General features: G+C 42.0%; 1 protein-coding gene across 2 annotated transcripts; it reads right to left on the bottom strand.

Annotated features, from left to right (window-relative positions):
- Window positions 1–353: 353 nt before the first annotated feature.
- gnb1l (guanine nucleotide binding protein (G protein), beta polypeptide 1-like) lies at window positions 354–22,875 on the bottom strand. 2 transcript variants are annotated; one of them, XM_042420133.1, is made up of 7 exons: window positions 22,706–22,875; window positions 16,919–17,073; window positions 16,602–16,727; window positions 16,331–16,493; window positions 12,845–12,937; window positions 6,790–7,005; window positions 354–1,311 (listed from the first exon to the last, which is right to left on the bottom strand). In XM_042420133.1, the coding sequence occupies exons 2-7, from the start codon at window positions 17,026–17,028 to the stop codon at window positions 1,033–1,035; spliced, it is 987 nt and encodes a 328-aa protein (XP_042276067.1). In that variant the 5' UTR covers window positions 17,029–17,073; window positions 22,706–22,875; the 3' UTR covers window positions 354–1,032. The 2 variants fall into 2 exon arrangements, with proteins under 2 accessions (XP_042276067.1, XP_042276066.1); XM_042420132.1 differs by having other exon boundaries at window positions 22,764–22,874.
- Window positions 22,876–24,661: the final 1,786 nt, after the last annotated feature.

Below are 24,661 nucleotides of genomic sequence, written 5' to 3'. Positions count from 1 at the left end.
TTTCACACACCGATCCTTGTCAAGAGCAATTATGTTGAGTTGCACATTTCACCAGCTTCTTTTTCTATGTCCATATGAATCCTGTAGCAAGTTAGGGTTTTTAGGTGGACATGTCATGATTTAGGGTTTTTTATTACCTAATAAGTGTAGGAAGATTGTTCACCTGGTTGCTAGATCTTGAAGTTGCATGAGATGTCGAGCTGAGGTTAAATGCTACCATTTTTATGAATGTAAAAGATGAACCAGGGCCAGTGTAATTGTCACATAAATGTTTTTCCTATATTTCACTACTGTATGTCTCTAGGTCTTAACAGCAAAGATGAGACAGGTGGTCAGAGGAAACCAGGCCCATGTAATAACTGATTCACAATTTATTAATGGACACATAATCTTTTTGTAAATCTGAAACAGAATCAATGTTATACATTTTTTTAACTGCTGCTATTCCAAAAAAAATGTTAAGATGTGTCTTTGTCAATATTTAGTTGCTTCAGCAAATTAATTTATTTGTCAGAATACATGGTCTGGTTTTTACCTGTTAAAACCAACAACAGTATGACTGATGACTGTATAAAAAGTACTGCTAGGGAAATGTGACTAATTCTGAACTTTTTTCAACAGATATGGAAAATCTCCAAAATAAAAAAGCACAAAAACTGCTACTCTTCTGGAAAACATTTTTGAAACACATTGGATGTGTTGAGTCAAATTAGTCAAATTTATTTATTTATTTATTGGTTTTATCTTTTAGACTGCTGTGTAAAAAATATCTGTCACTCCCCTACTCTGGTTTATAAATTAAGTTATTTAAAAAAGACATTGCTTCTGTCACCCTTCAACATGGCATTTTATCACTGCAAGAGTTTAATATCGAGAAACAAATATAGCTAAATATAATATATGCATTCTATATGTCCAGAGATCAAACCATTTCTACTAACATCAGTTAGTCAACCCAACATCAGTACAGATGAGAGTTAAAAAAGTAAAGTATCATTTAAAAGTCCATAGATTCTCCCAGAGGTCACAGGCTCAGCCCGTGTCAGCACCCTCATTGTATATTGACCACAGGCTGATCCGCTGGTCCTTGGATCCAGCAGCCAGCAGTCTTTGTCTGGGGTCCTTGTGGTCAGAGAAGGCCACGCTTAGCACCATGTCAGTGTGGTACTGCAGAACTGCCAGCGGTCGCAGCTTCTTCCAGCCGAATACTCGTACCCGGTGGTCCCAGCCTGCTGATGCCAACAGCTTACCATCACCCCTGATGCAAAGCTGGGAAACCCCGGGGTTGACAAGCGTCACACAGTCCTGGAGCTGTAAAACCACAGAGAGGAAGAGGATCTTAGCAGGTTAAAATCATTTAGGAAACATGCAACCTGAGACACCTGCAAACGCACTTCCAAATGTAATCGTGCAAGGGCCAAGGTAGTAGAGCAGCAGATTCTTTGTGGTAATTGTCAAAAAGCTATCTTACTAAAATCAAATGAGCCTATTGTCCGTGCAAATAAGAGACAGAACTAATTGGGTCAATAAATCAATTAATCACTGCCGTCTAGGAAACTGCAGCCAACACAAACAGCGACAGGGAGTGATTATCAGCTGATCTGATGACAGAGGTCCAAGTGTGAGGGTGGATGCATGTTGAACCTGGCCGTAGACTCCTGAGACTCAATCATCGGCCCTAAAACATTACTGCACGAGGGCCGTGAGCAAATCTCTCTGCATCCCACTATTTGGTTTGGAGTTAGAGAGGCCTGTTCTGGAAGCACGACGGGGCTTGAGTTACCTTTGTCACAGTTTGCAAGTAAGAGACAGACCATCTCACTGAAATGCTTGTTTGCAGAGGCGTTGTTGCTTTAAGCACCTCTGATGAATTACATTTGCACTGAAAGGTCTGGTCAGCAGGAGAAGAGACCCGATAAATACGCTGTTGTAACGTCTGCCTGCTAAAGATTAGCCACAGCTCGCTCTCCCTGTGATCTACAGTGTCCCAAGGCCTGTATTAATCTCTTTAAAGGGGCAACATTCTGACATATTATAATGAATGGCAGCTAAGATCACTATCTGAAAGGCCTGCTGTGGTGGGCATTCCTGGGGAGCGAACGTGCTCTTCCTGCTAGCTAGGGATCTCAGCTGGATCGCTAGATGGGACACAAACATCTGGATATGGGAGCTGAAATCAAACTGGACAGCGTAAAATTGACTTCATAAGTTGTGTCTGGGGAGACTAATGGTCCTGGATAGGAGGAGACGTTGGAGAATTTATCTGCGTGCTCCTGTTCCGGGCTGGAACCATCCACAAGCTGCATGTGGAAGATATAAGCCAGGTACTCACAGCCCAAGTGGATAAAGTGGAATGCAAGGGAGAGAGAGAGCAGAGAGGAATGTCATTGATCAAAACAGAGCAAAGAAGAGAAGTTCAGAACAGGCAGTGATGTGATTTTTTTTTTTTTTTTTTCTTAATCAAGCTATCGTCATTGGTACTAACAGTATGAAACAATGTGTGGCTGCTTCGACCAAACAAGCCAGATACAAAGAAACCTGGGGGGTGAAAGATTGTTTGGCGCTTTGTTATTACCTCAAGAAGTTGGTATGCCCCTACCTCTCTCCATCTGGTTTGCATTAGAGGCCTGATAATGATGGGTTTAAGTGTCTGTTTTTGTTTGTTTTGCTTCCCATAGTTTGTGTCAGGAAAAGGCATTTGTTTCATTAAAGGGTCAATTGTAAGCAGTAACTGGTTAATGATGTAGTAGTGGTCATTCAGCAGGACTGGCTGGTTAATTGTTTTTACTTTCTACAGTCTGAGAAAGCAGAGAGAATGAAAAGTTGGCTACAGGGTTGTTCTGCACTACACTGATAGGTGGATAGACAGAAAATTAATTGCCAACAATTTTAATAATTGATTAAAGTCATTTATCAAGCAAAAAAGCAAAACATTTGATGGTGGCAGCTTTGTAAATTGGAAGATTTTCTTGTTTTCACTGTGAATTAAATATCTTTTGAAGACGTCACCTTTGACTCTAGGAAATTGCGATCTACATACAGTTTCCTGAAATTATAAAGGGCCACTCTAGCGATTTAGCATTGCACTTTCATTAAAACATGGGACTCAGAAGCCACACGCACGTTGCAGCAGAGGCCAAAATATCCTGACCTTTAGTCCCTGGAATAGGTCAAGCTCCATAAACACAAGATCTTACAGTTCCCATAATGCAACTCAGTAGTGTCTTTCAGTAGAACCTCTGTGTCTGGGTAACACCCATGTCTTTCAAACTTGCATGCTTTCTGTTTAAAGTTTGAAGTCTCAATGACATCATCAGGGTTTTTTTGTCAGACTTCAGAACCACAAAGATTAAGTAGTAGTCCTCATGACAGATAAAGTAATCTCCATGTGTAAATTTAAAGACTAAATGATTAATCAATTGATCAACTAATTTCATCAGTCAAGAAAAGAAATGTTTCAGCCTGATGGCAATATTATTTTAGTCATATACAGTATCTGCTCATGCGTTGGTCAACTCTGCAGCACAAAAAAGTCCAGTTGTTTGCATAAAGTATAATGATAAAAACATGATGTCTCCATGTTGGGGTAGCTCTCTTCCAAACAAGGAAAAAAATCTAAATTACTTTCATTTTAATTCTATGTTTTCCAGCAGCAGTGATGTTGTTTTTGCTGCAGCGCCACACCACTGTTGAATGAATACCAAGTAAATGTTGCAGACTTCAAGCACTGCCATTAACCAGGTCCCAATCTGTAATGAAATCCATTAGCTCTAACCGGGGAGTCTTGGCTCATTTTATTTGACGCCCCATTTTTCTTCCTTTTGCTTCCTTACTATCTCAAAATAGACAGAATCTGTCTTTGGGCTTCATCATTCTTTTCTTTTTGTTTGAACACTCCTTCCTGGCCTGTGTTACAGCATGCAGACACACAGACAGCAGGCTAGCTGTTTGAAGGCCAGCTTTCTCAGCTGTCAGGAGGCTACCAGCTCTGCTCAGCAGCTGGGCCCACAAGACTTTCTGTGGGCTACGACAGATACAACACAAACTCACACTTCAGGATCCTCTTTTGTAGCACCTCACCGACGGAGGAGACGTTCAAAAGGAGCGTCCACTTGGCAGATCTCACTCAAGCCTTGCTCCACTTTTCTCCCCGTCTTTCCCTCAGACTTGGCACCAATCTTGGCGTTCACGCCGTTCTACTGAAACGTCCCATCATCGCTCACTCACTCGAGCCTAGCGGCTGGGAGGCTTTTAGCAGGTATTTCTGACACACCCTGTCCCTGAATCACACTCGGCAGCGGGGAGATTACAGCCTTTTGTCACCTTGCCTGCCAGAGCTTGGCTCTGGCTGACAGGAGATGGATGTGTCAAACAGGTGAGCAGACCCATTCAGAAAAAATAGGAGGAGGGTGGGTGCTCAGTAGAAAGAGCTATATTTTTTATGACAGCCAGCTCATACATACAGTACTAACAGCAGACTGAGGTTGGGCCTTATGTGACCTAGCTTCTTGTTCATGTCAGATAAGGATTGGCTGACGAGTGCAAGAATTCCAGTTTCACAGAAGACACCTTGTAGGTGACTACTGCGGAGGCAGTGGGAATATTTTTACATTCAAATGAAAATGAGGATCAGGAGTTCCACCTGTAGAGAACTGTCATCAGTCTCAGGAATAGCTCGCTGTCAGCCATGCTTGATTTACGCTGCTAATCTTCCTCTGTCTGTACCTGCTTTCTCTTTCTCCGGTGCGCGACCTCTGTCTTTTTCTTTCTCCTGGAGGAACCCATCACTGCACTTGTCAATACATTTGAGTGGCCGCCTGAATATGTGTCCATCTAGCTTAACACCTTGTAAAGCCCAACGCCCACGCCCTCATAGCCTCACCCCGACACATTCCCAAAAACGCACGCTAGAAGGAAAGGAGAAAAAAAGCTGAAGATGATGCCTCATTACTATGAAAAGATATCAGGCCGACCAGGTCAAACAGCAGATAAAGGCCTCTGGGAGCCATGTGTAATACATTAAGTTCCATTCCTGGGGCTATCTGTCTTTATCTGCTGGCCTTGATAAGCTCACTTCACAACCCTTCAGCTTCACTAAATCATAACTGCACTGTGTTGTGTCACATTCAGTTTCCCCTCCTTTTTGCAAAAAGCAACATCTATCTGCCTTCCAAGCGAGTTCCAGTACACTGTCCGGTGTTGGAGGAGTAATTTGTGGGAAGTGGGATGCTGTGGCACTTATAGCCTCCTCAGCCTTTATTGCAGCCTCCCACTGTGAACTACTGTTCCCTTTACTGCAGATGTGTTTTTTGTTTGGTTAAGGGGCCTCCGAGGTTTTGATATTTTTATTACCTCTCACGGGTCGTCCGTCAGGACCCAGGGCCCAGGTCCGCCACCCGGCAGGTCCCCCCCTCCCTGCCGGCCCCCTTACTGCTGCCACACAAAAATACTTTTGTGGGAAGAACTGAGGATAGCTGTCTGGACGTCACACTGAGCTGCACTTCAGGATAATTTAAAAGCCCCTGTTGGATCCTTTCCCTCTCCTTGTGCTTTTTTCCTGTCATCTTCATCCTGGATTACATGCTGAATCAATATTTTGTTGCTTGAGCAAAATAAACCAAATAACCACTCTCCTTCTGCTTTTGGTATATTGAATCAAATCCTTTGTAGTGTTTTTATAGCCGCATTTTAAGGGTGAAAAAAAAAATCGATGGTTTGCAAATATTTCTAATTCAAGCATTCATTTATAAAAAGCCCTGGAAAGAATAATACCCATTCACTGTGCAGGAGTGTACTATATCAGCCTCAGGTTCCCCTCGGCTCTTATTCATGGGGGTTGGCTGAAAAATGGAGGCATTCCCTTTTGCTCATGAAATCAAGAGAAAATATAGCTTCTAATGAGGCGTTAAGTCTCTGAAGCGTTGGCTGTTATGTAAAATGAATTATGAGCACAAAGCTGATGTGATCTCTTTTGGTGTGGCAGAAGATGCCACACATTCTTTAGTGTATAGTCTGGACCACTCTCAGGTAAGTATGTGTGTGTGAGTAGCTGTATGTACTGTGTTTTCAAGGAAAGTATCCCCAGCAACAAAAAAAAAAGTTTTATTAGTTTACTTTTCTTAACAACTAAGTGCAGCATAAATTAATTTTTCAAAAATTGAAATATCTGTGTATTATATTTTTATTCAGGACTATATAGGACAGTATTTTGAACATATTATCTATACTTAATTTGCGACTATGTGTCAGTGTGTTTGTGGGTGGTTGTAGTCTGGAGTGACAGCCCCAGCCCGGCCCTTGGCCCCCTGGCCCTGCCAACGCTGTGTAACCAGCAGCTGATTTATGGCCCTGAAGCCCCGCTGAGCCTCTTCCTCTTTGGCCCCTGATGTTTTCTAAGAGAACCTGGAGAAAGGCAACACCCCTCTTCTTCCATTTCCACCATTACTGTTTTAAAATATTTTATACCATTTAGCTAGCTGACGCAACAATTAGTTAGCAGGTCGGATGCTCAGGACCTTAAAAAAGGAGATTTCAATAGGCCACATGCACATTAGAATTGCTATAAACTGTGTAACATTAACTGAACATGTCGCCTTTGAGGCCTCAGACAAAATAAGCAGCAGTCTCCTAATTTGCATACGTAAACCTTAACTGACAAACTCATAAATTAAAATTAATTATTAACTGTACTTCAGGTAAAACAGTTTTTACTTACAAAACTATTTTGGTCACATGACAGCGTGGTTGACTAGACAACACTACTAGCCTCTAAGCCTGTCCTCTGCTGACCTGCAGGTTGTTCTGTCCGTCCAGCATCCACGGGGAGAGTTTCTTCTCAGAGGATCCGGATATGCCCCTCAGACGCTCCGTGTCAAAGGTCATGCACATGACGGGTTCAGGGTGGGCTTTGGCTTCACTCAGCTTGGACCTCTGGGTTACGTCCCACAGCAAGAGGGAACCGTCCTCGTATCCAGCCAACAGGAGAGGTCCGGGCCCGGAGTCTGGCTGGAAGTGAGGGAGGACGATAAGAGAAAGAGAGAGACGGGAAGAGAGGACACCAAGTGTAGCGTGAGGTAACAGAGCTGCATAGTGAAAACCACAGAAACCACCGCCAAGCTGAGCGGAGCAGAGGTTATCATGCTGGAAGCTCCCGCTGACACTCAGAGAGACGCTGTGGGCTCCATTCGTCAGCCTGCTGCTCTCTCTTTCCAGCACTCCATTACACCACTCCTCACTTTACTCCTCATCTATATTACTGAGCCACAGGCCTCACTGCCGGCACCCATAAATATAGTGAAGTAAAAGACTGCAAGAACTATTATTCTTCTTAAGCCTTGGTTTATCTGAATTACTTAATACCCAAATTTATTAGTCACATTTTGTGAAGTTTTTTTTTTAATACTGTAATTTCAATTCCTTTTCATATATATTGTTTTGGTATTTTTTTTCTGTGGCTATTTTATTAACATTCTCTTTGCATTAGTGTGTTCTGCTTCTATCATTTTACCTTCCCAGCAATATTGCTTGTTTTCTACTTAAATGTTGAAGTTTCCTTAATACTTTTACACATGTGGTGCATTTTCTTAAACGGTATTTTATCTTCACTATTGCTGCTGCAATGTCCAAATTTTCCCACAGGGACTCTATAAAAAGATTATAGAGTAAAAAATAAAAACAATATACTGTACCTGTACTGTAATATACTGTGTTGATTAATGTATTAGTCAATCGACAGAAAATTAATCACCAACTATTTTCTAATCAGTTATAGTTTTTTTCTCATTAAAAAACCTATATCTATAATAATATAATACAAATGGATATTATCTGTTTTCTTTAGTCTTCTATGATAGTAAACTGAATATCTTAGAGTTGTTGACATTTGAGCTTTAGGAAAACAGTGATCAACATTTTTCACCATTTTCTGACATTTTATAGACTAAACAACTAATCAATTAATCAAGCAAATAATCAACAGATAAATGATGATGATGATGATGACGATGATGATAGTGAAAACAATCATTAGTTTAAGTAAACCAAAAATAAAAATGTAAAAATACACAACAGCCTTGCTTCGTTCATCCCCATTTCACCCCAGGACATTACAGATCCAGCCGCAATGTTTACAACTGGTGAATCAATCAGAGTAAATCTTTCAAATCACATGAAATGAAATGAAACCAGGTGTACAGATAGGCATCCGACACAAAACCTAAACCACACTACCTCTGTTAAACATATACAAAGCAACCTGCATACATACTGAGTACAAATGTGATTATATGCCTATAAAAAGAGAAAAATAATCAGTTAGCATTTTGAAAGAATGATAAAGCAGTGCCTGCCTGTTGTTGGCAGTCATAGATAACCTCTCTGTGCTGGCTGGCTTCCTCTACAGGAGGTTGTATGATCAGACGGGCACATAGGTTGTGTGGAGATATACAGCAAGCTTGTAAATCACTTCAGTGAAAGAGAACATAAAGGTGAGCTGATAAAAACAGGGGGCTTCATATATCTTTGCACCGCGGGGGGGAGGGGGGGGGGACGAGGAAGGGAAGGGAAGGAGGCGGAATGGATAAAGAGAAGGAGGGAGGGATTTCACCATCACCCTGCTTTCCCAAAATCCCACATTTCTTCTGTTTAAGTGTATGAAAGAACCCATTTCTTGCTACCTAGAACACACCCTTCACATCCACCTCTGCCTGGACAATGATTTAAACTTTTATGAGCTTAAAAGCCTTTAAATTGGCCTGTAGAACAACACAAATCATTTCAGAGAAACCATGAATCCTCCACAACACAGACTTGTACCTTTGCTTTAAAGCACCACCAGGCCCCCAGCAACAGCACTGTGCCCTGCAGAAGCAAGGAGGGAGAGAAATTTTTTCCATATGTGCGAGGGGGCCAGGACTGCCATTTTTACATCCATCTTCAAGTCCTCTTCTCACTTAACGCTATATATTTCGCTTCTTCCAGCTTTAAACAAATTATAGACGGAGTCGTGTATTCCTTCCAAACACATCAGCAAGGACGAACACTGAGGCATTATGAAAACAAATAAAAACAAGTGAAAATCAGTGGCCCCTGCTTGCCGGCAGGGCCCGGGCTAAGCGTTCCAGACTTGGGGCCCACCGTTTCACTTAAATGTAGGACCTCCTTGATTGATGATGTCACGGGTCGGAGGTCGGGGAACCCTGGGTAGACACCTAATTCATTATATCCTCCACAGGCCTTTCTACAAGAGGGCTCTCTGCTGGAGTGGGGCTGGGGCTTTGGGGGGAGATTCATCACCACAGAACAGCTGGAGAGACAGATGGATAGACGCTGGTTGGACCACTGGAGAGAGTGATGGAACTCGGGCAACCACAGTAGTTGGTATCCAACCTGTTCATTCTGATGTGAACTTCATTATTGTTATTGACAATTCAATTATTTCAGGCCTAAAGGTTAAAAGCTCTATTTTTAGACTTATGGGAGGAAGCAATGTCCCGTCTTTCCAACTACAAAGATCCAATTAGATAATCAATACAGCCTCAACTCTGTGGGCTTTCACACTTTGTTCACTTTCTTATCTTGTTTGTTTTATTCCTCTTCTCTTTTTTTCTTCTAAAACAATCAAATAATGGGGGAGAGGTTTAAAATCCCCCTGCTGTGGCATGCGGCCTATGGAGGCACTACAATAAGCTTTAGCTCCTGAATAAATAGATAACAACACAAAAATAATTGCTGAACCATTAGATCTAAATTGCCTTTCATTCCTCTGAGGTTCCCACTCATGATAAACCCACTGCACACACACAGTTCATCTCCGTACTCAGTTACCCTGGTAATGCAGCAAATAATGATTTGTTTTTATAACAAATTTGTTTTTATAGTCTTTTGATTTAATAAAAATAAAATTGTCCATCACAATTTCCCAAAGCCCAAGTTTACATCTTCAATTTGCTCATTTTGTCTGACAAATAATCTAAAGCCAAAAGACATTCACTTTACTTAACACAAGCTAAAAAATCTTTACAAGTGAGAAGCTGGTAGTAGGTGATGTTTGTCATTTTTCCTTGAAACATGACTTGACCATAAAGCACTAATTTTATGTCCATCAACTTATCCATTAATTGACTCATTGTTCCAGCTCTTTTTCCTGCCGTTTTGTAGTTCATATAAAACAGTTTTTTCCTGTTTCTAATTTTCATTCATTCTGATCCAATCAACAAACAACAAATCTTTCAAACTATATATAGACTTTCTATATGTTGTATATGCTTCTGCACTAGTTGTACATTGGAAACCCTTAAATCAAGCTAAACTGAGTGCAACATTTTATTACACTTTACACAAGTCAGTTTTTCCAATATGCATGACCTGATATTCTTGATTAAATGGAAAATGTAATTTTCAAGCATCTGTCTCGGCATTACAAGAGAATTGAGTCAAACCTTCCAGTATTTAAACTTCTTGTACATCTTCATAAAAAAAATTTTTAAGAGTGATGGCTATGGAATTTGTCAGTAGGGCATGCATAGGCTTAATATACATGGAAAGACAATGTTATGTGTTTTTCCTTGCCGACTCTCTGAAGGTGTTACAACTTTTCTGAAGACACGATCATTCAAATCCATCAGAAATGTAGCTTAAATCTCGTTTACTGAACACCTTCTTACTATCTCAAAGAAGGGACTTATAAATAAGTTATTACTTATGTGTCATGTTTTGCATGCAAATAAAGAAATCAAAATTGAACAACCTGAAATATTGTATATTCAGCAAACATTTGTATATCATTTCCTTCTGTGGTAATTCCATCCACAATCATCAACAACCAAAAGACCAACAGCTTGTTTGCTGATGTGGCCGCCACAGGCCCCAGGCAGGCACTGCCTCAACATAAGGAACCAATCGTTTCCTCCGGTTTGTATCCCGGTCCACCATGATGTCATGGCCACGAGGCAGCAAGGTGATGAGCTGAGAGTGATGGATATCTGTATAGGAACATTTCCTTTTCCCCGCCAGCCTCTGTTCACATTAAAAGCCTTGCACATCATACATCACCACTGTCCCCCTGGCCGAGCCCTGCGTCTCCGTACATCAAGTCAAACCCACATGTGGAGGCACTTTCTTGCTCCACTTTGCTGTATTGTTCGCCGCTTCACAGCCAATCAGATTCAGAGAAATCAAACAGTAAGCTCAGTCAGCTTCTAGATGGAGCACAAGGTTTGAACTGAGGGCTGGGTGGGATTTTGGTGAAGTGAAGTTGACTTGAGAAGAAAGTGCAGTTTAACACTGCATTTAATCTTTTCCATAAACTCCAGCAGAGAGGGGCTTAAAGGCCGACAATAAATCTGTTGGTGAGTCTGTCTTAGAAATAATGGAGGATAATCACTTCTCGTCTCATGGGTGGGAAGAAGAGAGAGACAGAAGAGAGAAAAGACAGAGAGGAGATAATTGTCAGTGGCTTCTTCCTGGAGTGGGTGAGATAGAGAGAGAGAGAGAGAGAGAGAGAGAGAGAGAGAGAGAGAGAGAGAGAGAGAGAGAGAGAGAGAGAGAAAGAGAGACAGGGTGAAGAGAGAGGATGACTGTGTCAGCTGTGGCCTCCTGCTGTGTGAGGTGAAAGAAACAGTGGGTAGCATATGAGCATTTGATGTGAAAGACAAAATGAACCTTTTTCTTCTTATGACTGACTGACAGACAGAATATGCGGGTAGTTTCCAACCTGCGTCTGTGTGTGTGATAGAGATGGAGGAGGTCAGTTACCAAAGGTTTACACACAAACACAAATACACACACACACACACAGTTGGATTTTAGTCTCTTCCCAAGTCAGCGTAACAGATGAACGTGCCGCAGCCTTGAAAGGAATCAGCCTGAAATGATTTAGAATCGCCTGGGCCCTTTGGCTTTGAAGCCAGATAGCTGCCTGTGCTGTATTACAATGGTATTATATAATTTATAATGATATAATTGATCATTATGTTTCCTGGCACTCAACGCTGAACCAGCATTGGTTCATAAATCAGATGATGAAAGGTGGGTGTAACACTCAAATCAAAGGGAAAGAAAGAAAAACACAAACAGAGAGCGTGATTCTGTAACTCGTCTACATGTCTCTGTAATAAAATCACACATTGTCACCTTCAAGGCTTTTTAAAGTAATTCCAAACAGTATAACAGAAATACAGGATAATAAGAATAATGTATGCTTTGATTTCTGTTGCCTGTAAACTGCACTGCTCATAAAATTTATTCAAACCATTCACAGTCTTGCATGAGCCTAAAAAACTCCCCTGCATCCCCCCCCCCCCCCCCCTCCTGAAGCCCCAAACCCAAAGAGTTAATAATTAACCATGACAATAATTACAGGCTCTCGTTAATGGGCGGGAAATAAAACTTTCGACAGCATTTACAAAACAGAAAGCAAACTTTTTGCTCGGATCAGATTGGATGTACAGCTGCAGGCTGATATATGGCTGTGAACCCCCGGCCCTTCCAAACGCTCTAATTACAGTGTTGGGACTCGCTGCCAGCTGAGAAGAAACGCGTAGAAAAATGGCCCGGGACGAGCTGTTGAGCTGTAAATCATGTGCCACGTCTCACATGTGCATTTTTGTTGACTTTTCTATTTTTGCATCTAATTATATGGGCTACTGGCCAATTAGAATAAAGCAGGTAAGTATAGAACAAGTACTATTAAAAGTAGGAGGAAAAAGAAGGTATCTGCTGCTCTTGATAATAGCAAGGTGAACTTGTTGAACTTGACATGTAGTCAGACAGGAACATGTGGGTTATATAAATACTGAAATAATATGTGTAAGAATGACACTCCAGAGGACTGCCTGGTCCTTACCTGCCACAGTTTGATACACATGACCATCCCCAGCTTAGCATCTGGTGCCAGGGTGCAGACTGGGGTCTTACTGGGCAGCTCAATAATCTTGATCTGCAGAGAACACAAGTCAATTCAAACTTTAAACTCAGTAGTGAAATGTTGTCCCATGTAGTGTGCAGTTTGCTAACATCATACTTGATGATTTCTGGATGTAAACATACTAAACCTTTTTGCACAGCTTCAGTTTAGGTCATTTGTGTCATGCTCATACTCTCAGGTGGTTTCATGCTAAGGCTAAATCTAACTGTGATCTTTCCACTAGCATCTTGTTTCGTTGTAGGGTTCTTGGTTCATTTTCTTTTTACACGCTGTTTTTTTTACAGAGTAAAATAAGGAGATATAATGCGTTAACTAGGGTGTGTTAAGAGGTTCTGGTAAGGTGGTTTTGTTACCTTCGGACAAAGCTAGCTGTTTCCCCTTGTTTCCAGTCTTTATGCTAATCAGCTTCTAGCTGTAGCTTCACATGTATGGCATAAATATGAGAGGAATATTTATCTTCTCATCTCACTCTCGGCTAGAAAGTGAAAAAGCAAATTTCTCAAAATGTTGAGAACTACTTCCTTAAAAGAGTACTCCACTGATTTAGCATTGTGCTTCTGTTTTTTTTTTTATTCAAAGGATCAAAATCAATGCATCAGAACCAGCAATATTGTCTTTTTTATTCCATGCATTCTTCTTCCTTGTCAAAACCTGGTGCCTACATTACCCACAGTGCAACTTGACCACTGACAGTTGGGGTGGAGATCCAGGTGTGTCATGCTAGCAGGGGCTAATGTAGCCTGACCTGCTAGCCACAAGCAGAGATGAGGTCTGGTAGTCTCTGTTCTTCATAACGTTTTTCATTTAGCAATTGAGCAATTTATCAGATTTCTCATCTATAAACACACTCTGATGTGAAAAAAAATCAGTGGAGTTCCCCTTTAAGGTGGCACACTAACATAAAATGTTTTTACTTTCTAATTTTTGAGGAATTTATCCATTATATCCTAATGTGTTTTTGTTTTAATGTACAGTATATGTTTTCATCACTGAGACCCTGTTGTATGTATATACATCTACAAGCTGTCTGCCAAAGTCATGATTTGTTTGTCTTCTGAATTCAAATAACAAAGCTGCAACCTGAATCTGTCACTGTAGTTCAGGACCAGGGTGCCTGCAACCAGCAGTACAGTACCATCCATTAGTGCAGAGCGGCCGCCACACTGTCTATAATAAATCCCACTAAAGCTCGACCCTGTGACATGAATGGTGTTTTCCTGCACACATTGGCATTGATTCTGATAAAATACACAGCCTAATGAAGCCAGTGATAAAGCGCGTGCCTGTATGTGTGTGTGTGTGTGTGTGTGTCCACCCACATTACTACCAAAACTCATTCCTTTGACTTCCTGAGTGCTGATGATCCACATATTCATCCTCATTAGGTCTCAGATTAAACAGCCCTTTAAGGGAGCGATCTGTATTTTAGCGCTAGGCCACATCTGTCCTGAGTGTTTACCTCTGCATGCCTGACAAAGAGGGCCTTTAAGGACTTCTCTGTGCCTCAGGTAATCCGCTGTTCTTGTGTGGCATCACACTGCCCATAAATAAAACAACCACACTATTAATTAATGTTTCTGCCATGGCAGCAATCTGCTGGCAGGAATCTCACTGTGAGCAATAAACAGTAAAGCCGCCTGAAATAGCTGAGAAGGGAACTGATTCACTGTTTTCTTGGTTACGTGTCTAAATATTGACCTACCTGCATATTGTTTATAGTGCTAAATCACCCTTTTATGCATACTCTGTGGCAAGTGCATATGTATTGTTTCTTGGGGAATTTATTTGCGTGAGCGTTTTATTTACGGATACGTGATAAGCATCTGCCTTGGCCAGTTATGTCTGTGGAATGGGGCGGGGAGACAAAATGACAGAATCGGCTGTGGCCTCCTGTTTTGGCCTGCCTTGTATGTGTGTGTGTGTGTGTGTGTGTGTTTCTGTCTGTCTGTGTCTGTTGGGACAATGGCATTATTGAGGTGCTGGGAGTCACAGGCGCCCTGATGCCTGGCCTGCTGGACTGGGGTTAGCGGAGGCACGTTTGGTTGGATCAGGTGACTGTTCTGTCCCTTTCAAGTGTGGCTCCTTCGCAGCGGAGCAAGTAACATGAATCTGGAGGCAATAAAAGATGGCTGAATCGCTGGCTGCTCTAACCCCATCCTGCTTTGCCGCTCAGACACTGGCTCTACACAAAACCCTACAGGCCTGTGGGTGTTGCGCATTAACTGCGAGACAGACAGAGCAGTGATTTCATTCCAGTCCTCAATCTAATCAGACCAGGGAAATCTCTGTTCAACCCATGAGTCAAAGCAGGAACATCCTGGTTGGTTACCTTCTGAAAAGCACAATTAAACTTTCTTAGGCCGTCACAGAGCTATTAGATGCCTTAGATAAACACATTGACTAGATGGCATGTTACTGGCCGCAGCCAAAATTAACTGACATTTAGCTGGTGGCTGTCTGGTATTAAGTTCCAACGTGCACTCTGACTCATGACATAAAGGTTGGTTTGTTAATGATGCCATTTAGATTGCCGTTTGACAGATCCTGCTGCAAACCCGCATTCTCACATGTCACCTTCACTCAAGACACATTCAACTGACAACTGAATAAAAATATTACATTTGCCAATTGATTAAATCCAAGCCATCTCACATTTATGGATGCATGCAAAGGATAAAGGCAGCGTAGTAACAGGAGAGATGACAGGACTTTGATGTAAGAGAACAACTCTTGACCGTCATGTTGTGGGTCTTCCGATTTTCTACTATCATAGTCGACAAAAAGCCACAAATACAGTATGTGTTAATGTTGAATGAAAGTCAAGCAAACTGCCAACTGCAAGTCTGGTCAGGTTCATACAGGTTGCCTTTTTTTTTTGTTTTACTCAAGTCAGAATGTTTAACCAATTAACCGGCCCACCTGCAACCTGACATTAAACTGAAGGATGTTTTCTCCTTCTGAACCCAGAACAACATGTGCCAGTTGATGTTCGTCCAAATTAACAGCCTTAAAGTGTAGAGAAGTGCACTTGTGACTGGAGAATTCCTGAATCATTTGCCCATTTAAAAAAATGGTAAAAAGGTCAACAAACCACTAAATAGCTTGAAAATTAAGTGATTCATATATATATTATCTATGGGATGTCCTTGATGCATGAATTTTTAGATGCAACATTTAGGTTCCGCTGCAGGCATTTTTTAAGTAAAACTCCCAAGAACTGTCTGGTCCCAGCTTCTCAAATGTGAGGATTTGATGAATTTCTTTGTCATATACGATAGTGAACTGAATATTTTGGACTTTCTATACTCACTTATCCTTTCCCAGCATGCACTGCATGAGAGGCAAACTGGACAGGTTACTAGTCTATCACTAGATACTAAATACAGACAGTTTCTGATGTCTAACCTCCTCTGTCTGTTGTCCTGCAAAGGCAAGCAGGAAGGTCCCAGGTCTCATCTCCAACAAGGAGCACTGACAGAATCCAACACTGCCGGTCCACATGGAGTCCACAACATCACTGCGACCTTCACTCAGATCCCACAGATTGACCTGCATGTCCCGTCCCTGACTGCTCCAATAACAGAAAAAGAAGCAGTATTTATATTTAGCAATGCATGTATGTGCTCAGTAGGAAGCTAAACCCCCAAAAGAACAAAGAGAAAACTGCGATACTGACCTGATGAGGGTATCTGTCGACTGCAGTGTGCTAACCCAGATGACTGAACTACCAGAGTGACCTTCTAAAATCTTCTCAGTCCTCCTGTTGTTCAGGTTCCACATATGGATGGCACCCTTCCCCGACCTGCAAAACCCAAAAGTCTGGTTTATAAAGGTTTTTTTTCTGTTAATCATACAGTATACAACCTCACATTGCACCTACAAAAAAGCAAACAATAACTGTGCTGTCAAGCGCTGGGTACTGACTCTTTAAACTAACAAATACTTACAATAAAAGGAGCAAACTATGAAAATGTACTGAGATGAATAACTTACCCAGAAAAGAGGAGGGGTGTGTCCCCTCCATGGCAGCTAAAGTGGAGGGTGTTGAGGGGTCCACCGGCCCCCCTCAGGGTATAGATGGGGGATGGAGCAGGACGAGACATCCCTGGATCATGCAAGGAGGCAACAAACCCACATCATGACGCCCACTGAAACAGACGAAAAAAAGTGACCAAAAAAAAGATATGAGTTGATTTTGTGACTGATCTAAAGAATTCAAAATGCAGTTTGAGCTCCAACAAAAACTGTCAATGGGAGGCTGACAGTGCTATTTTAGCAGAAATGAAACATGTTCCATTGTAATCAGGTTAATATGGGTTAGTTGAACAGCAAAACTAAATCTTTAGAAACCAAGTCTTCCCTTTTTGTTTTTGCCCAAACACTGAGCAGGGATTGTCAGAGAGCAGCTCCATTTTGCCTTGAAGCCTTTCTCTTCCAAACAGCAGACAGTCGTGTTTAATGCACTGTCTGTATTTTCTCTATTGTTAGTAGTTACAAACCCTGTGGCTGTTAGGTGCACAGACTCTCTCTCTCTCTCTCTCTCTCTCTCTCTCTCTCTCTCTCTCTCTCTCTCTCTCTCTCTCCCTCTAGTCTACGTGATAACACCTCTCTTACTCAATACGTCATAAATCACAGCCTCTGACAGCTTAATTACAGTAAACAGACAGAGATTCAGGCTTCTCACTCCTCTTGTGATCAACAGTCGTTGTCCCAGAGGCAGAGCTAACAACTAAAGCTTTTATGTCGTTTGTAGGCCGGGCAGCTGAGGAAATGCAGCCGACCGCAGGTATGCTGCAAGGAAATGATGCCTCAACATTAAATTGCAGCAGTATCACGTCTGAGTAACTCTCAATGAAAGGATTGAATGAGCTAATATCCACCAATCCATTAAATTTCTAAACAGCTTATCAGGCTTAGGGTCACAAAAAACTGTTTATCATAATAATCAGCACATTTCATTTTCATCTTTTTTATAAACCAAACAAAAAAAAAAAACAAACAGTTCCCTAAGACAGGATGACGCATCCCGCCTACTCAAAGTTATTAGAAAAATTGGATAGACAACGACTTTTATAAGCACAGCCCACGAAAATATGACTGAACAATGAAGCTACTAATCAAAATAAAATGCCTGTAGGCTTTACTTTAAATTGGTTGGCACCGCATTCAATTAATTTCTCTACCTGGCCATCTACAAAAACATTTTCACTCACTGTAATAAAGGAGAAATCAGTCATATCAGCAGATATAACACTGACAGACCAGTATTTTTCAGAAGACCAATATCAGAGCACAAGACTACACTGAAGCTGGCTGTAGTTTAATCATAAGGACTCAGTCATAAGGGCAGTATAAGTGGTCGGTCATCTGAGTTAATGAGCACAACCTCAACACCCCCCACCCGCACCCCTCACCCCCATACACACTATTGCCCCCTCCTCTACTCTTACTTATCATAACCCTTGCTCCCTGCAATCAGCAGAGACTGAAACTGGAGCCCGAGGCATTCAGGAGCAGCTCATTGCAGGAGGTTAGTGGTTAAATTGTCCATGTGAATCTGTGAAGCGGAGAGATGGAGACCCCTGACCAGCCTGCCTAATTAAGGACACTAACATACACTCAGCTTTAGCATCACTCTAAACCTGCACACTTACACATCATTGTTTTCCATTCTCACTATAATAAAGACAGCTCTAACCTCTTTCCAAATACTAATAAAGGCCAAAACATTCATATTTATTTCTGGGATGGTTCAAAGTATACAGTTGTTCTGTAGAAGATATGACTATTGAGGATATTTTTCATTGGGTATTTTTGTACCGAACCAGCAGGAAACATTTGGGCCAACAACTGTACAAACTTGTTTTTGTGCGGTATGAAGAAAATGGCAAAAAACATCAACAGTGTTTTTGTGAGGGTCCATCAGTTAAGCTGCTTCTCCTGTGAATGGGTGAGTAAGGCTGCATTCCTGAGCCACAGTCCTGTGCCTGTGTGAGTGTGTGACAGGGGGAGGCTCACCCTGATAACAGGTGGATTAAGCGTCCCTTATTGTCCTCTTGCAGCAGGCCTGCGTGGAGCTGTGAGTCACGAACACAGCAGCCTCAAACTGGCTGCTGTGTTCGTGACTTCATTGTCTAAAGACCAGGGGCTTTAAAACTTTCCACTGGCAATCATGGCTCGCTGTCAATCAATGACAACAGTAGGGGACAGTGATGGAGGTGTCACTGTGCTGGGCTTGGGGACGCTCAAAAGATAATGGCCACTTTCCCCTTCCACTACTTCCCTGGTGGACTGCTTCTTCTGTTTTGCTAGGCGTCAGCATTTCCAGTCGCTGAATTGCCCCCAACAATGGCTCTGTTGTGGTGGCTGCTAGTGAGTCACCCACAAACCCAAATACAAACATGCAGCCAGCACAGGAAGGGAGAGAAAGATACTGTAAACAAACAGGACAGTGGCAGGATGTCACTCAAATCTATTTGGAAGGATCCTTAAATTGTTTCTTTCAAACCCAAAAGAGGGGGCAGAGTAAACAACAGGTTCCTCACTTGTCAAATTTCAATGTTTTACATCAGGACACAATGGAAAGGTGCCTTACTAGTCCATCTGCAGATAGGGGTAGATGTGATCTTCTGGTCAAAGATCCTCAAGGACATGTATGTAACTTGTTCTCTTTGGATCTCCAATATAGTCTGCGTCCATCAGTTTTAATGAACCTGAGAAGCTTTCATAAAGTGATTGAGCAATAGATAATACAAGACCCAATAGGTCAGTGAATTTCTCAGTGCAACCTGGTCTTCTTATTAAACATGTCCATATCTCAGAAATTACAGAACGAGGTACCAGGCTGAGCCTAATTAAACCTGTGCGCCTAATAAATCAGACTGACTGATTAATATACCTGAGCTGGATATGGGAGCCAGTGGGAAGAGGCAAGAAGAGGAGGGTTGAGGCTCCTGCTGGCCCTGTAGCAGATAAGACAGCTCTGGGTAATCTGACTCTAAGTCCGTGGATAAAGGCAGTTTGTCTCTTCTTGGGCCGTCTGTCCACACCTACTGGGTAATTAGGCCTAATTATGAGAGAAAGGTCTGCTTCCCCTTCATGTTATTAAATAAGAGTCAGCCTCGTCCGCCAAGGATCTCTCAACACCAGCAAGGGGCTGGCGACCTTCAGATCAAACGCAGCCACTATCTGTGCCCCCCTCCCACCTCTTTCGACTGCAGCACCCATTCCCCTCCTCGGCATCGCTGCACATATGAGGGCTTGAAGAAGGGGGGGACAGAGTTATGATATGGGGCATCAAAGTTTTTCTTTTTTTGAGTAGAGGTGAGGTGGGGGGGGGTGGGGGTCCTGTCCACATTCCTCGCTTGGGTCTCTAGCGCTGGTATCATGTGATCGGCAGCTACCCACCTGAGCTGCCCCCTTGTCAAATTCTGCCATTCATAAATAAGAGCAGGGAGGGAAGGATATACTGATCACAGGGGTTTATTATAGAAGCTTTATAATGCCCCAGCTTCACAGGAGCCAGTATGGAAGCATGGGATCCCAAGATCCCCTGCTCTGATATCAGCGTTGTCAAATATGAGATCTGAGCTGCGTGATGAAAACCTGAGAGTAGATTACACATAGCTCGAACGTGTGCATTCTAGATAGGCCTTCCAGTGAAAAGCAAATGTTATAACCTTTCAAGCCAATCTGTTCCCAGCAAACTTAATATTCAGAATGTTTAAGAAGAAGATGCCTACTCTGTACATTACTGCTAAATCATACCCCAGCTATTAGTCACTCTGCCATTTCTCAGAAGCAATGGTCTTATCTGCTGTTTCAATGCTTTTCACCGTCTCGCCAAGGGGGCACTTCCACCTCGCCGGCTGGTCAGTGGGTGGTGAGCTGGCTCTACAACCGTTAGTCAGCCTTTCTGCCCTGACCCTCCCCCAACTAATGCCAAATGGAGAGCCAGGTCCATTATAAAAGTCCGGTTAGATAAACAACATGGGAAGTGGCAAGGAAGACACACGCCCTTTATTGTGTCTTGGTGGAGTATCTGGACTGGATAAACAGCCCGGCGTCAGATAGAGGCTGAAGTCAGACACAAGTGCACCAACACCCACTGTCAGTCACAGATCCAATGAGCGGGAAAAGGTGGTATTGTTCGCGTGAATGGCGTGAATGCTAAGCAGGGGCCACTGCAGATAAGGGCTCAATGCCTTATGGGTGTCATTGAGGCAGTCACTGATGGAGCACTGTGTCAGAGGGTCCTGATTTAGGAGGTCCTGACTGTGGTCAACAGGTACCAAGGACCTTATCTGTTTGCATTATCACCCATTTCCTCCATAAGGTCATTTACCTGGACACTGGAGGATAAAGAGACAGAAGAGGGTCGACAGCTCAAGTGTCATCATACAACACCAGTCATTTTGGGTGTGATGGCCTTCCGATCTACGGGGATTTTTCTGTCCATACAGCAAAGACATGACAACAAGTAAATGTTTATTGTGCTATGATCCAAATAAGACTTCATGTGATAGTGGACAACAAGAAGATGTGACACTTTGTCAAACAGTAAAACCCCCAGTGTCACAACTGTCAGTCATCTTCAGGGGTGTGATGAGCGAGTGCATGCAGACTGAGTAATGAACGGTGAAAAGTTTGACAGAGTGTTAACTATTTGTGCATGACAAACAGCTCACAGCCAAACCCCTCCTACCAAATTTAACAAGCTCTTACAAACTGGAAGCTGAATATAAACAGAACAGATATTCCATGATTCACAACTAAAAGACACTCAGAATGTGCACCTGCACTGAGGCTGTGTAATCCTATTAATTGCTATTTTAAGATAATGGATACTATAATATAAATGAATAGAAAAGATAATAATATATATTAATATAATATATATAATATTAATTACTTTTTAAACTGCATTTACATATGCATCAAAATACATATTTTGACAATCATAGTGTGATAGCCCTCTTCTGTAACTGTAGTGGCAGGAGTTCAAGATAAAAAAAAACAGCTTAAATGTTTTTCTTAGGGGGGGTGTCATGATTTATCTTTCTTTATCTAATGTTAAAAAATCCATTTAAGAATTTCTGGATCTGCTCTGAGTTCTCCCACACACTTCTTCCCTTCAAAACAGGGTTGCATCACATCTAGCTCTGAGTCATCTCATGACCCAATCCCTGACCAATCACACCAAACTCCATTCAAAAATCTGGCAGTTTCAAGTTGCTCTAGTAACTGGCAGACAAAAGTACTGTAGTGACGGCATACATTTGATCCACAAGCAGTGAAGCTGAAATCATGTTATAGTTCATATGTGTATAGTTATCTTACAATAATATAACAATATATTTGATATAGTGCTTGCTGCTATACTGATGACGTTAAACATGAGACGGGGCTTTCCGTGAATCAAAATGGGACAGGAATTATTTTTCGCAAAGTGTATTTGAGATTGTGATATATGCGAGGCAGCTTTAACATTAAGAGGGCACATTTCTGAATGAAATTCGGCGTGTTGATCACGCCATGAACCTCAACTGGACAATATCAAGGCGGCACAACACTGTGAATTCATTAGAATTCAGAAGCCAACGCATTAACTAAAATGTTGGGCTAAGAAAAGATACTTTAACACTGCATATTACACATATGAGCACTTCAATTTAAATGCCAGTCCCATCATGTTAGTTACAAGGCTAGCAACAAGCTAACAACTACCCACAACAGCTACAAACAACGCAGTTACCGTGATGTCACTGATGAGGCGTTTACCTTGGGAAATAAGGTCACTATAGTAGAAAAGAAGCTTTAACAAAACTTCATCAAATACCATTTCAATGAGACACCGGTGGTTTGACAGTTGTCGGAGAAACTCAGCCAGCGGAGCAATAACGGATACAAAACATCCGCCACACATCAAGGACCCCTGTTCACAGCAGTGGAGCTGTCCATGAAAGTGCCTGTACAAAAGAATCTCTCTCTCTCTCTCTCTCTCTCTCTCTCTCTCTCTCTCTCTCTCTCTCTCTCTCTCTCTCTCTCTCTCTCTCTCTCTCTCTCTCTCTGTTATAGTGTTTTCTATGCAAGAAACATTATGAAAATATTGAATGAGAAAGCAAAAGTAAGTAATTGGTGGATACAGAAATCTCTGATATATAATTTCAATTTAATTCAGATTTTATTAAGGACACAGCTAATCCATTGAACAATAAAATACAATGTATACCAAAAATGAATAAATACACAACAGCTAATTTAAGAAAAAAGTACACAAAAGAAAACACCCCACAATGATCTCCTTAAGATGGCTGTAATTAGCTGACATAAAATGTGTATTTTCTATTGATTAGAAGATAATAGAAGAATTGGAGAGTTTAGGCTCACTAAAACTTTGAAAATACTAACACCTCAGCTGTTGGGCCCTTTTCATTTCCTGCCACTTCTTTAATAGTCCATCAAACACAACCTTAAAGACTCATCACAACCAAACGACAACTATACGACTCGCACAGTCGTACAATACTGCATGAACAGGAGAGTCCCTTTTTTCATCCTTTTCAGTCTAATTGAGAAAAGAGAGACAGAGAAAACACAGGGCCCTAATCCACAGAGCACACAGACTCCTTTCATGCGAGTGCTGGGAGAGACCTTTATTTGTCCATTCCTATCATGGAGAAAGCGGGTTTCAAGCTTGGCTAGGTCTGAGCTAGAAGATTAGATGAAACCAGAGTGTTTTAAACCTCTTCTGTGGCTATGGATTAAAGTCAACCAGTCCCCCTGCACTCCAAAATGAAACAATAAGGAATACAGGTGGATCAGTGGGACAGGTTGCATATAGCATGTAGAGCACAGTGGGTCTGAAATCTAAATAATCAAGTCCAAGCAACATTAAAACGCCCCAAAAGATAGAGATAGAGACTTTAAAAAGCAGGGAGTGGAAATGCTTTACATACTCCTGAATTTATTTAGGCAAGTAAATGTAATATTTTGTTCCAAGCTGCCTATGCAACAACCCAGTCATAGAAATTTGGTGTTTTATTGGGGTGCAGCACGTTAATTTTAATGTGAAACTGCTTATTCTCACCTCCCAGACATACCATTATGCTAAATGAGACATACAATATTTTGGATTTAGAGTGGAGGAGGATTACTTACTGTATCTAATTCCGTAATGAGATAGATCAAATACATAAGCACTTGATGACATACATAAAAAGGCGAGTCTAAGTTGTAGAGCAGCAGTGAGTTTAAACCAATTAGTGCAAATGGAGGTGGCAGAACTGTAACCCCTCAGCAGGAGGTAGGAGAACGTGTCTGCTGCCCTGCCTGGAGAGATACCATGGCCTACATTGTCATCAATTATTCCTGGCATCTCAGCTTACCCAGGGGCGGAGAGGGTGTACGGGACAATGCCAGGGTGCACTTGAGAGCCATAGTGCCTTGGTCTCCCCGTGGGTCCGAGGAGGTGGAACAGGGATGGAGAGGTGTGCTGGGGTTGGGGTGTGTATACAGTATCGTCCACCCAACCAACGAGACTGGCTGGTAAGGAAATCCCTGGAATCTCACTCTCACTCCAGCCGCCTGGTCATGGGGGCAGGTAGGTCACTTTACAGCTCATCACCAAATTAGAAAGGCTGTGGGTCAGTCTGAGCAGCAGCCAGACCACAGAGAGATAGAAATAGATGGGAGTGCTACGATTCAGTCAGCTGGCACTCCTTCACCAGGCTCCTC

The sequence above is a fragment of the Thunnus maccoyii genome, chromosome 9 (genome assembly GCF_910596095.1).
Source record: "Thunnus maccoyii chromosome 9, fThuMac1.1, whole genome shotgun sequence".
Classification (NCBI taxonomy): Eukaryota; Metazoa; Chordata; class Actinopteri; order Scombriformes; family Scombridae; genus Thunnus; species Thunnus maccoyii.
Note: the sequence above shows the minus strand (reverse complement) of the source record. Positions and strands in the feature narration are given on the sequence as shown.